This window comes from Gnatocerus cornutus, chromosome 2, assembly GCF_029298725.1.
Source record: "Gnatocerus cornutus isolate USDA-ARS CGAHR chromosome 2, icGnaCorn1.1, whole genome shotgun sequence".
Lineage (NCBI taxonomy): Eukaryota > Metazoa > Arthropoda > Insecta > Coleoptera > Tenebrionidae > Gnatocerus > Gnatocerus cornutus.
This window is the reverse complement of record NC_142234.1, coordinates 8,418,195-8,433,244: the sequence shown is the minus strand read 5'-3', so window position 1 is coordinate 8,433,244 and position 15,050 is coordinate 8,418,195. Positions and strand designations below refer to the sequence as shown.

Below are 15,050 nucleotides of genomic sequence, written 5' to 3'. Positions count from 1 at the left end.
AAACACTATTTTTCAGACAAGGGGTGGATCTTAATGCTGTATAGAGCTCGCTCACGTAAACTGAGCGCTTGCGCTTCCAGCCAGCCACCTCGACACATTAACTATTAAAGCCAACAGATATTAACGTACGGTTCGCTAAGTTGAATATTTCATGGAGCTTACCGCCGTTCATAACTTTGTTTACCGGCTGTATTAGGGGTGTATCAATCACCGGAGTATTCCCGTCCGTCGTCGAAAACTTTCCGATTGGTACTCACGTATGCACGAAAATTGCCCCGGATAAAATCCGGAGCGATAATTAACGACTGAAAAAACAACAGACGAATCTCAACGGGCACGGAATTCCGCTCCTAATAACGATATCACGAGCCCCCGGAATGCGGAGGTGGGCAATGTCGACGATGTCGGCGACGGAAAAGTGTTTATTTATGGTCCTGCTGAATAAAGGAACAATTGTAACACTTAGCAAGCGGCTGTTCGGTGTCCGGGAGATAAACCACACCTTACCTAGTCTCGTGTAATTTATAGAAACTGGAATTTATCGTTCTGATTCTGAGTCAGAAAGTGTGTACGAGATAAAATTAATTATTCCTGGGAGGATGTTGGGAAATATCGCGATTTAGGGCGGAAATTCGCAAGTACGCGTGTGAGCACCGAAAAGGGGGTACTTTTCTGAACGTTAGATTAATTATGTTTAGGTAAACTTACAGATTAGGGAATCATGAGCGGGTGTATGTTTTCGTTGAGAGTTGTTTATGTTTTCCGCGAAGTTAATTGAATACGGGAGTTTCAATAGAATGGGGACAAAAAATCCATTAAGTGCGACGAAATTAATTTCTAGACGTATGCAGGCTTCACCCACGTTAGTTAGGCTATATTTCTCTTATTTCTATCGTTCCAACAAACCTGTCATAAATGGCGTCAGTATTTCATCATGCAACACATTATCTGCCTTCATCTGTCGTTCACAAAACTCGGTCCCTTAAATTAAACATGCCATTCTCTAACAGACAACAACGGACGAATTTAATAATGAACTCGATGAATAATAACGCAGAGTGTTTTACCTCGGTAATACGCCACGACTGTTTGCGATTCTTTTGATTATCTACAACAATGTCGTTTTATTACACGAATATGAAGGGTGACTGGTACTGGTTTGTTTGTTAATGTCTAAGGGGTAGATTAGCTTCCGTGCTGTTGGAAACAATTAGTGTGCCACACAAAATGGAGGTGTCAAATTCAACCAGACACAAACTAATTAAATATAAACATCGACGGGAGGTCCCATTATGACCCGATTAATCCATTCGAACCTAATTAAAATCGCAAACATTTTGTTTGTACTTGGGGCTAAACGATCGCTAGAATCGGCTTGACGGATTCTTCTTTCTCTGGACGTCTCATGGGAAATAAAGGTTCTCCGAATTGCGCTGGAAAAATACAGAAGCAGTCTTAACCTTTAAGACAAACTAAAGAATAATTGAAGTCTCGTGGACGGGCGATTATATTTATTTATATACCTACAGAGACGACATGTAACGATGACGGGACGACTCCAGGGACTCTGAGAATCTCTCATCAAGAGCAACGTCAAAAACAGAAAAACTTACAGGGCAGTTGACTTAAAAGAAATGGACACATAAAGTGAACACTGAATATAAAAAATGTAGCCATAAATGAGTTTTATGATTATACAAATGGTGGAGGCGCCGGGTCAATTTACTGAGCTATGTAAAAATCATACGCCAATGCTATTCTAATAAATTGGATAATTTGATTTCTATTCGTGCTACGGTTCTTTTATTCAGAACAAGCATTTGGTATCTATTTTTAATGCTTTCCATAACATGTTTATTTTGGGCATTGTTGTCGTCACCCGTTATTATTCAGTAAACGTGTCATAAATATTAAGAAGTCATATTGCCTCAGCACTTGTTGCCACCGACGCGACAGAGCTAAATAAACACATCGAAGAAATAAGAAAACATTTACATACGTACATCGGAAACTTTACAGTGAACGCGTTCTTTTTATACTTTGAAAGCATCGCGTTAGAACTTTATTTGTATACATTCGCGCTTCGATTTTTCCCCTTTTTTCGAAAAATCTTTTCGCAAGTCGTGATACATCCGAGGGTGAGCCGTAAAAAATACGAAAGAGAGTGCTAAAATGTAAATGTAGAAAGAATGGAATGAAAGATGTTATTTTGAAATGAAGCATGCGGCGCGAATGTCAGATGTAGGTAGCAGATATGAAATAGTGCCGGCACCCTACTTATGAATGTAAAGTAAAACAGTGCGCCGACGGAGTCAGAGCCGGACCAAAAGATTATTTAATTTTTCGCGCTTTTGATTAAAAAATTAAAACGTGAAAAACAGAAGAACTAGGAAAGATGATTATCTTTCCTAGTTCTTCTGTTTTTCACGTTTTAATTTATATGAAGCCCACGGTTGAATTAACGTTAAGGCAAGAAACCAGTGCCAGTTTCGTTAGAGTGGTGATTTTAGAAAATAATTCTTTGCGATCCGCCTCTGTCGTCACGACGCCGATTGCCTTGGCCGTCCGGAATATGTTCGGTTTCGGCGCGCGTTGAATAGAATTGACTTTAAAATATGATTCGAACGCGACCAATATTTCTTCGGAGTCGACACATATTAACTCCGGGTCTTGGCGAACGTTTCACTCGCTCGCGCTTCGTCTCCTCTCTGCCTTGCGGTATTAATAATCCGGAGCGTGTGACACTCACTAGGCCTAAAAATGGTGCAGCATGTGTGCGCTCTTTTAATATAAGTCTTCGACGAAGAAAATTAACGATGTTTGCGTATTTACGATGCGCACGTTCGTAAAAGCGATGAACTATAAATCGAGAAAACCAAGAGAATATTTTGGCAAGGTGGATGTGTAATTTCTGTGGCCGACGATATTTTCCTGATGACTCGCTCTTTGTTAAAAGCACTACAAATAACCCCTGCTTGGGCACCGCGCTGAATCAGCAACAAAATATGCGCCGGGTATTAAAATCGACGTTGAGAGTCGACACCTGGTACTGAACCCGCCGAGTGCAAGTCCTCTCGTAAAGCCTCCAAAGCACATCCGCATGGAACGACAACAACTTGAGAGAAATTATCGATCGGCTTTTATCTACTTTATTCGTGGCGTATGTTCCCCATTAAATAAGTATCGAGTTTCGCGAAACGACGGTTCTACCTTATAATAATTTTAATACGCAATAAATATTAAAGCAGAAGGAGGAGCATGAGAATGAAACAAGAAGTTGAAAGCCTTCAAGCTTTCACTACGATGACAGCTGTCAATAAAAAATGTAACGATCAGTTTGAAAAAAACAACACTGAGGAGATTCTAAATTGAAACTCGATCAGATCGATTAAAGAAGTAAACGGAAAGAAATTATCGGGAATACATCCCACTGGTTTGAAATTTTCCATCAATGATATATTTTCCGGAAGTGATTGCGGTTAAATTGAATATTATCTAGGGGGTTCCAAAGGGCGGGTCTTCAGGACAAATTACTTATCCATCAAGAGGACGCTGGTTTTCTCGGCCGGAACTAGTAGTAGAACAAAAGTAAAACCGTCCCTTGGGGGTACGCAATTACAAACTCTTGAGTGCGAAAGGGAAGGGAAAAAAGGGACCGGAAAGGTCTGAGTTTAGTTAAAGTTGCTATCAGGACTCTTTACGATTGGTTACGGTAAAACACAGCATAATGCAACTAATCTACCTATTATAGGTGTCAGGCATAAATTTCATAAAGGGTTGTCTAAAAATAATAATATTTTTACTCTTCAGAATGATGTTAAAAATGCAAACCAGGTCCTTGACCGGAAAAAGAATGAATAATATGCACCAAACGACGGTCATCAGGACGAGATATGGCGGGTGTCCAGGGCGTCATAAATCCACTAATTGACCCCCGGCCACAGATGGTCAAACCACAAGCATGACACCGGCTGCCAACGTGCGATTCCCGCGTTGCATATCTCACAAACCGGGACCGCATCAGAGTGATGTCCTCCAGGATACCTGTGCATCTTTTGGACACTGATGCCTCGAATCGGAAAAGGTGCGGTTTTTCCACCGGAAATAAATCTCTTCACAGGATAATTTATTAAAATATAAGCATTGGTAATTTAGTTGCAAATCTAATCCCTTCTCATTCTGCCCGCCGGTATTAACTAATTAATAATTGTCTAGATAAATTCGCGAGATACGGGGATGATTTAGAGGGCGCAATAAATACACATGCGGTACAGTTGACGTCGAATAAATCTCTCAGTTATTTACCCAAAAAACGTTCGGAATATCTTCGCTTCTCTCGTGGTTAAGACGAGAAACGGTGTTAGCATCTTCGCACTATAAAAACATTTGTATTAAAACAAACTTTTTTCAACACCATTGCCCTACTGAATGTCATTTTACATTTCGATGCAATTTTCTGTTATAAATGAGGAAGTGAAAGGGCAAGTCCTGCTTTAACGTAAAACAAGCCTAAGCCTAATAGATACGCGGCCTACAACAGGGTCCGGATAATTCCCATGGATAATGTCTTAGTTATTTGCGACTTGGTTACATAAACTTTATGAATTGTAGAGAAACTTTACAAAACTCCCATAAATTAATACATCCAATAACACCATTTCAGTTCAAGTTTGCCTAAACATTCATAGAATTCTCAGTTTAACATACACCTTTCTCGACAATGCGTCATTGTACCTGCTGTAGAGGAAACAGAGACTACTTTAATCCAAGATAAGATTGAAATAACTGAGGTTAGATTTGTTGCAAATGTAATTATTGAGACAATTGCCTTGGGGTGAAACAAACTACATTTAATAATTTCAGGCGTCTCTCAAGTTCTTTCCTTTGCGGGAAGTATTTATGGACTTTCTGATAGATTTATCGACATCACCCCGATATTATCTGTAGTCATTCTTATTCAACAAAAATTTATTGTTCTAATACAATACTAGAAAAGTTATTTACATTTGTATGTGGTAAAAACTCGTTTATAGAACACGCAACTATCAATTACAATGAATTGACAGAATAATCGTCTTTGTGTAACTTTAAACGACTTTTTCTAGTTAGTTAATTGTAAAGCTGCATTGTACCATATAAGTTTCACCCCAACTGCAATCTATATAAGACTTCCGAGATTAAATTGGTGCAGTCATATTGGTCGGTGCTTCCTTAATATACCGCCAAAGTTGTTGACATTTCGCCGTTTAAGTCCAGAACAAAGATAAAACTTTGGTGGTCATATTAAATTTTCAACAGTTAAAAGTTATAGGAGACTTATATGACGCCCGAATTTTTCTTCCTCAACTTGGGAGATCTCACACGCTAAAAGTTTGCATTGTGTGTCATGTATTTTAAAGTAGGGCCAATTCCTAGAATCTCATTTAGTATTGCTGGTAAACTTTGCTAAAACAAGATTTTACAAGGACTTACCTTCCTACTAAGTTATTATTGATCACTTGGCCGGAATTTCCAAAAGTTTGTTTTAAATTTAATTCGCTACAACATATAAATTTTTACTATTATTATAACGTTCGGCCGTAAATCTATTCGAGTTACATGTCACAGCGGATATTTTATATGTCGTAAAATCTAATATTTCAGTATGCTGCTGCAATAAATAAAGAGAAAAGGGGTGGCTTTCGTTGAATAAAAGTAATGTATTTTTAATGCTCCACTTTTTGCCACGTAGGTGTGAAAAGGCGTTAATGAAATCGCATGTGACCTTTTAGTGAGGTCTGTTTTAATTTTTTTGCCAATGAATAAATGAACGGGGAATTATGTCCCTTCGCCCGTTTTAAACGTGAGCTCGGAAAATTTACTTAATTTGGGATCAGGTTGGCAGGGTGTCCTGTTGAATACTTGGATAGCCTCATTCCCAAACTTTCTAAAGAATTCACCGCCACGATGAGCTGCACTGAGCATTTCTTGATAGTTTTTTTTCGTTTTTCGGTGATTTTTATCTCGTCTGGAAGACGGGTGATGTGCAAGCTCCTTAACACGAATTTAAAGTGCGTGCTAACTACCATCCCGCCCATATCGATGGGACCGTTAACCTTGAGCAAGGTTCCGCCGCAGGAACAAGCTAAAGCGTCCGTATAACATCGAAGAAAGACGCAACGTTCCCGTGTGTATCAACCCCCATCAGTGAAGTGAAGTAATTAATTAGCACACGTTCAGTGTATCGGCCACGCGCGATCTTAATGCCTTCGGGCCACCCTCGACCCTTATGTTTTTCCCTTATACCGGCGGCTCTGTATCCTGCATAAAGATGTGCGTCGGTCGACCATTAAGCCTCATTTCCACGGTCCGTTCTAGAGAGAACAGAATTTGATTTACGATGGAATTTGAGTTATTGCACCATATTTTGCGGTCAGAAAATTTGCAAATCCTATTGCACCCTTGGCTTACAATCCTCTGTTCCGATTCGGGCGGACAAGCTGGTTGAAACGCCGAACCACCGCACGGACATTTGATAATAACCAACAAGTTTAATTACTCCAATTCTTTTAATTTGAACACTATTTGTTTATTATAATATTAATAAGGTAAACAACACATACCTACATATAAATGTGGATTAATTTTAAAGATGGCGATAAATCTAGATGAACGTACTTATTTCCAGCATTGAAATTTACAGAATCATTGTATGAAAACAGGCGTCAATGAATGCAGGTAAGTACGTTTCTTATCTCTGTGAGTGGATTTACTCTTTTGAAATAACCGACAGGTCTGTATTTTTGTGGATTTGATCAGTTATTACCTGAAGATTTGAATTTTTAATTTCGTTCAATAAATTGAATTTTCTGGTTATTAGTGAAAGTTAACATACCAGACATATCCAAGTAATAGGTAACTTGAAGTATAAATAAAATGAAATAAATTCAGGAACATTCTGTTCTGGTTCAAATGAACGAACCATCTTGTCTGTTCGACATCGGTTCGGCGGACATTTCAACGCAGAACCAGGACAGAACGCACCGGACAGTTCAACACAGAACGCACAGAATCATTGAAATTAGCCGCTCCTTTGGAGAAAACTTTGCAAATTAACAATGCATTTTAGAATTTTTGTTTCACGTTAAGTAGGAATAAATAAAATCTTAATTTAAATTGATGATTTCTGACATTATTTTACTGGTGGAAAAGTTATTTTAACATCAATTCTGGGCGTTCTATTTTTTGTTCTACGTTGAAATGTCCGCCGAACCGATGTCGAACAGACAAAATAGTTCGTTCAATTGAAGCAGTAAACTTTGTATTGTAGGTTAGATTCAATTCATAGAACGAAATTAAAAATTCAAATCTTCAGGTAATGAGTCGGACCAAATCTACTAAAATACTACCTGTCGGTTACCTCAAAAGGGTAAATACACTTACGGAGATAAGAAACCTACCTACCTGCATTCATTCTAGCCTGTTTTCATACAATAATTTTGTATATTTTATTGCAATATTAGCTTAATGTTAAAATAACTTTTCCACCAGTAAAATAATGCCAGGAATCATCAACTGAAATCCAGTAATCTAATCCAGTAATTTCTATCCTATTTAACGAGATTAATTATAAAAAAATTCTGAAATGCATTGATTTTTTGCAAAGTTTTCTCTAGAGGAGCGTCTAATTTCAATGATTCTGTGCGTTCTGTGTTGAACTGTCCGGTGCGTTCTGTCTTGGTTCTGTGTTGAAATGTCCGCCGAACCGATGTCGAACAGACAAGATGGTTCGTTCGTTTGAACCAGAACAGAATGTTCATGAATTTATTTCATTTTATTTATACTTCAAGTTACTTATTACGTGAATATGTATGGTTAAGTTTCACTAATATCCAAAAAATTCAATTCATAGAACGAAATTAAAAATTCAAATCCTCAGGTAATAACCAAATCCACAAAAATACAGACTTGTCGGTTATTTCAAAAAGGTTAATCCACTCACAGAGATAAGAAACGTACATAGCTGCATTCATTCCCGCTTGTTTTCATACAATGGTTCTGTAAATTTCAATGCAGGAAATAAATTGGTTCATCTACATTTGTCGCCATCTTTATTAAAATTAATCCACATTTATACGTGTTATTTACCTTATTAACATTATAATAAAAAATTAGTGTTCAAATTAAAAGAATTGGAGTAATTAAAACTGTTTAGTTGTCACCAAACGTAGCAGTCCGTGTGTTGGTTCGGCGTTTCAACCAGCTTGTCCGCCCGAATCGGAACAGAGGATTGTAAACCAAGGGTGCAATAGGATTTGCAAATTTTCTGACCGCAAAATATGGTGCAATAACTCAAATTCCATCGTAAATCAAATTCTGTTCTCTCTAGAACGGGCCGTGGAAATGAGGCTTTATTCTCTTAAACGGGACAGCACAGTTTCGCCATTAGACTAATCCGTGCGCTAGTGGGAATCACGCCGACCTAAATTAAAAGTTTTTATTCGGCAAATGGGAGGAAAAAAGCCAAATAATTAATTAGCTGACAGTAGAGAAAGTGGTGGAATATTGAAATCGTGTTTTTTCCCTCGAAAGTTGGAATACGGTCCTGGTCGATTTCAATTTCAAAGCGGGATGGATTTATTGCGGTTCAGCCTTGACCGTTTGGTTCGTAACAAAATTGACAATTTCGTTTTTTGCGAGTTCGTGAATTGGAGTATCGAGCGATTCGATGAATTTTCGATAATTAGCGAAAATATTGAGGGCGATTATCGCTGTTATTCCAACATGAAAAAGCTATTACCTGCTGCATTTTATTCTCTAAATGTAACAGGTATTAATTGACAGTATTGTATGAATTATAATCGTGAATTGCTATTGGATCGACGTTTATATCATTATTGACTTTTCAAATAATTTGATAATATATTTTAAATAATTAATTTTTTAAAACGCATGCATTGTTACTGCGCCAAATGCGACAAAACGTAAATAAATCGCACCTGCAATACCAACTAACGTATTTTATAAAACTAATGAAAGGGGAAAACCGGGCTTAAACCACCAAGGGCTGCCTCAGAACTGCCTGATTATCAGACCGGCACGTGAGCAAAAAGTAAACTGATTTATATCAGGGAAATGGATGGTTGAAATTGAAGGAGGTGGCTTTTTCATTTCACCAAAAATTGATACAACCGAAAAGTATTTAATTATGGATATGGATTCGGCGAGGCTAAAATTGATATTTGCATCATATATTCATTGAAAGAACGCCTGTTTGAAATAATTTCCATTTTTAATTAAATGTATTAGGACAACAGTTTCGTTTCAAATTCAGAGCTTTTATGATGTGAAAGGGCAGCCACGAAGAATGATGAATTAGAATTGTCAGTTTACCTCAATTGCGCTTCATTTTAGTCACAATTCGAATGAATTATGTTTTATTATTATTTATGTATGTGTTCTGTGAGCTTGTGATTTCAATTCTCGGCACTGCGTCATTTTTCGGCCCCACCGCATCTCCAACACGCCCATCATCGCAATCAATTTGTTATCGTTAACCGGACGATTAATAAACGCTGATGAATAGACCGCTCTCGCATAATTAGGGCGAGATTTTGGGTCTCGGCCCTTTGATAATTTGATAACGAAAGCCCCGAGGCTGGGGGTTAAGACGGGAAGTTTGCGGCAGATGATTTGTATCAGAAGTCCAGAGCAAATGTTACATGGAGCAAGAGTAGACACAAAGAGACAGTGCTAACAATAGAGCGTGATAAACCCATTGTAACCGCACAATAGTCCATCAACATGACACTGGCAGGCAACCTACGGCCTTCCAGGACGACGTTTCGCTCCGGTTCTTGTGTCCGGGATTAAAGAGGCGTATGCATATACTTTAAGACTGCCGTGAAAGTCGTTTGATCCAACTGCCTACGCCAATTTTATTACTGGAATTTCACCTGCATGATGTTATCAGGGCGGAAGCTGCACCCCCGCGTTTGGGGCCGGGTTTGATGCAGCGGGATTTGTCGGTCGACACAAATTAAAGGAAAAAGGATTTATCAAAGCCTCGCATTAAAATGGCAATTTTGTATAAACTAATAATTTATTATCTGTATTATTTTGAATCATTTCCGGTTTAATTTCTGCTCATGAATTCTGAATTATGGACCGCAAAAATTTGCAGTATTCACGTCGCGTGTGGCATTTTATGATTATTGCAGGCCCCACTTCAACTCTACATCAAATTTTTAAGCTAATTCGTTAACTAGTCGAGCAAATATGTAATGAGTTTTAAACTAGGATCGTTAAAACTGGAAGAACGAAATTGCGCGGCATTAAAATGCTTTTTAGCGGAGGTACAACAAACAAACCCGAACAAAAAGATAACACGCTGCCGAACAAAATTATGAATTAAGTTCGCCGCTAGCATAACGTAGATATCGCGCGTAAATATTAGAACACCTCAATTTTAATTCGGTTTTAGAGTTTAATCGTCCATGGACTTCTTAACACTTGCTTGTTGGTACAAGTAAATTGTCAGTTTTGGTTCACGTTTTTTGTCTCACATGACGCAATTCTTATCATCAACATTTTACCTTTCTTCGTCAGTAAATTAATAATAGTAATAAATTTCTTCTTTTCCTCTTACGTTGATTAAAGTGGTCGTTAGGTGTTTATTTCACCCCCGCCCCACCTGGTGGCTGCCTCGCGGACCGGAAGAGACGATAAGGGATGAAGCGACAAAAGGACAAAACGAAAGTAATGCGTAACAGTTAATTTTACTTTTCCGTGATACGTTGGCAAACGGAACGGCAATTATTTTACATTAGAGCGTGCCCGGAGAGCTGCAATATAAAAGCCGCAAGATATATCGCGAGAATAAGTTTAAATTGCGGTTTAAGCTCATTTTTATTTGAAATGTAAACGCGCAATTTGCTTCTTTTTTGTTGTTGACGATATAACGGTGCTCTATGTAAATAGGGGTGCGCTTGCTTGCCAACTTTTCAATGGCGTATTTGTGGGTGGAAAGTCGAGAGAACGAGACTGAATACCGTCCGTTATTCATTCTTCGGATGATAAAAGGTTTGTTGGTCCTGACTAGAAACGGACGTATACACGTGCACCAGATTTAATCCTTATTATGTTGCACGCAGAATAAAACGGCTAGACTCAAGACCACAAAAAGGTTGTTTATTCGAGGACATTCGAAACAAAAACGTCTAGACTAATTATATTAACAAATGACGCAAACACTGAAATGGAAAAATTAAATTAACTGAAAGTGGGTGATTATCCTGTGAACTGCGTTACGTCTTTATCTACTTACTTAGTAAACTTAAGCAATTATTGATATTTAGTTGGAATCCCCATATTTATTTTTTGTTGGCAGTGGAAATTAATACGTCAATTTCTGCTTGGTCAATCGGGGAAAATCTCCAATTCCGGAGAGATCTGAGCGCGTTTCCTGTGGGGGCGGCAGTGGAGCGTTCTCATAACTAACTTTATAAATCTCGATAGGGTTAAGAGTGGAACAATTTTGTATTTTTCGTCGAGAGCAGGGAGCTCTGAAATAAATTTATTCGGTTTGCAAGTTCCACCAGGCCGTAACGAATGGCCTTCCTGACCCGCGAACAAAACTGGACTTTACGTTTTCTCCTTGATTTATATTGTCTACAGTTAAACAGCAGAGATAGCAAGCTCCAACGGATCGAAACTGATCGAAATTCTTCAGACGTACATCGCACACATATTGTGGAATTAAATATAAAAAGTTTGAATTTAAACAGCCCTCGGAGCTAAAAACCGAGTTATAACTAGTTCAGAGGAGTCTTTTGAAATAGCTCTCGGTTGCAAATCTGAGCAAAAATTTGATCAGGACTGGGATAAGAGTCTGTGTGTGTTTTTATTTCGGAGGTATTTTCATGCGATGAATAATATCAGACCATTAGGGAAGCTTTTAGCTTCCAAGAGGAGCTCGACGTGCACCGGTGCTGTGCTTTTTTCGCGAGTGTATAAATCTACTCGTTCAACTCATTGAATTTACGGAAGTCTTTTTTTCATTTTGTGTTGATGCACTTTATCCGGGTTTCCTGAAATTTTTCAAATACCGACGAAGTGATCTTTATTCTACAATATTTAAAGTACCTTTTACAAGCTGAAGCCAATTTCTCTCCAGCATTTTCACGTCCTCAATCGCCTCAACAAAAATGCTTGTAGCTTATTTACGAGGCGCTAATGGCCGGGTAATTCCTTGACAGGTTTCCGCCAGTTAATTCGGCTTAAAAGCACTTTTAATTTATGAGTGAAGAGGGCATTAAAAATTTTAATTGTTATGTTTCTTTTGCGACCTAAAAGCTTTCGTTGTTTATGTCTTTTTAAGGAAGTTTCCATGTACAATTTTTAGAATCCGTAAAATATAAATTTATGCTCTCCAAATATCCCGCTTTCTTCCCTCCTTTCATGTTTTATGCATCTATTTATTGTTAAACTTTTCGCACTAATGAACGGATCCGAGCCGCGACGGTAAAAGCGTGAAATTTCCTCAAGCCCAGAGGTGTTTAAGCGGGCTCGTCTTTCGGTTTTATTTGGTTCTTTACAGTTTCCAGTATTGTTTCGGGAACAGGAACGTAACAATAATTAATAGGCAGAATTTTAAATTATAAGTTAGTTATGGGGGTGTATCCTACTGACTACGCCAGGATTATCTTTACTGTTCCATTAAATTGACACCTGTGTAAAAACAGATACTGGGGTCTATTATTAGTGAAATAATATTCAAGCGCAGACATCTAAAAATAAAGTAATTCAATGTTGAACGGGTTGGTGGTGCTAGTGTGAGTTTAGCGTCGATCTAATTACAATTTAATCTTGTTTTATGTTTGCTAATCTTTTATTATTTCCTCACCTCGTCTTGACGAGTTTCTTTATTTTTTCACAATAAAACAGAGGCCTTATAAATATTACATCAAACAATAAGATTTTTACTGAGGAATTAGAGCAATGTAAGCCAACTAAACACTAATTCACTTAGCGTGCTTCAAAGGCAATTGCATATTGTGTATAATTTTGAAACAAGTGCACGGTGCTTTTATCGTAAATCCTGCCTTTTCCAGGGATTATGCTATAAGCAATGAAATTATTTTACATTATTCATTCTCCCCCGTCCGTAAGGTGAATCTAGTCGGTCGTAAATCCGCTCGTTTTACTACCTGCTAGAATTTTTGCGTTATTGTTCCAAGCGGTTCTTCTCTTCGCCTCCAGATTTTCCTTCTGCTAAAGTTTTTTCTTGTAACATTAGCAAAATACTTTCTTCCTATTACTGAGGAAATGGTTGTAACGCATCGACCGCTTAGTCCTTCTGGATTCTGTGTATGAATAATAGCTCGGCTCGTTAGCTCAACCTTTCACATAAACGCTGCTGACTACGCTGTCTTTCCTCCGCTGGGTGATATTGCGACGCTGGATTACGTCTATATTTCATGATGGCAACACTGCAGGGGACCACCCTTTTCCCAATACCCATAAGTAATAGAGCCCTTCCTCCAAATGTGCACGTTAACCTACAACGAGGCGACCACGCGATCAGGTCCAGGTCCATAGAGATTAACGCAATAAAGGTCTTGCAGTCTTCATCAGCATGAATCGGTTGCATTCAAGACGTCTCTCTCAGCGCTTTATCTTCTCTTGGCTACGATTAAATTGGATATGACGCGTTTCATTTACCTTTAAAAATTGAGAAAGCACAAATGACACTATATCGCCGTTAAGTCGACGTGGAAGGCATGCGATGCCGGGGCACTTAGCTACTCCGGAAGTTCCCCAGGCGCTCTCGACTACTAAACTTCCACATGAAACTGTATCAGATGGTGTGCATCGCCTGAAAGGGGTCGCGTTTGGTTATGTAGTGCAGTTTCACGTTTCAGGTGCATATTTTCGTGTGGAATTTTAATTGAACGATGAAAAATCTCCATGGTAACGGATTTAGCTTGTACCGACGAAACGAACGAAGAATTTTTCCATACTTAATATAAAATATAATTTGCGGTTTGCGAAGAATTCCGGAAATAATTTGAATTTGCAGACCTCGTTGTATTTGTACTGCTACCTAGATCAGGGCGTGGTATGAACTAATTTTGTACTGTAAATATTGCTAATGCTAAAGAAGCACAAGTTAGTAACGACAGCAGAACATTTGAAATTCATTGTTTATTTGTTACAGCTACAATACAATTGTTTTACTTTTTTGTTTTTCTTGTACGCTTGGCACAAATCATGAAAAATCCAGTTTGTTAGCCTCACCACAAACATCGCCGGCTGTAAATCCGAGCCCAGTCGAATTAAATATAAAATTTTAGTGCGTTCCGGCGCCTTGTGCAAGATTCACGTATCGAATTAGGTCCGTTTCGATTCCATTGCAAGTTTAATGCAAAGGGCACTAACATGTATAATACGTAGCCAGAACCAAGTTACACTGACCGGCAATTGGAGTAAACAGCATTACACGGTCGAAGCGTTAAATTGTTCGATCTATACCTACCTAAATCGCACAAGGCCCATACCAACCGACGTCGCTAAGCCGACAATAAATTTCTACCGTAAATCTATAATTTACGCTTTGATTTACGCGAATTCCGTCGGAAATTTGTTAATAGATTAAAACGGATCACGCGGCGGGCATTATTAGACGCGGAAACTGACACTGCGCTCCCTTTGTTCTGTTGTGTGCAAACTCTGGTCTGGTTGAATTTTATCTAATGGTGTGTTTTTGCAGTGGATAAACTACCCCCGGGCTTCCCCCAAATCACCCAATCGCCGACAACAAATAAAGTTGTAGAAAAGGATCACAACGCCATCTTGACATGTTCCGCTACCGGAACTCCACCCCCCAAGATCACATGGTTGAAGAATATGCTGCCCATCAATACCAGCAACAATCCACGATACACGATCAGGGACGACAGACCAGGTAAACGCAAGACATTGTTAATTGGAGCAAAGCTCAAGGGAAATCACAGGTGGAGGCGTAATATGTTAGGCTATCGAGGTCGCACGATTTTAATATGGCGTCGTGC

General features: G+C 38.6%; 1 protein-coding gene across 6 annotated transcripts in view; it reads left to right on the top strand.

Annotated features, from left to right (window-relative positions):
• Positions 1–15,050, top strand: part of Lar (tyrosine-protein phosphatase Lar) — a 144,641-nt gene that overhangs the window by 117,861 nt on the left and 11,730 nt on the right. For all 6 annotated transcript variants that reach the window (XM_088030407.1, XM_088030410.1, XM_088030406.1 and 3 more), the window contains one exon: positions 14,750–14,944. In XM_088030407.1, coding sequence (XP_087886533.1) covers positions 14,750–14,944 — 195 coding nt within the window. The remainder of the gene's footprint in view (positions 1–14,749; positions 14,945–15,050) is intronic.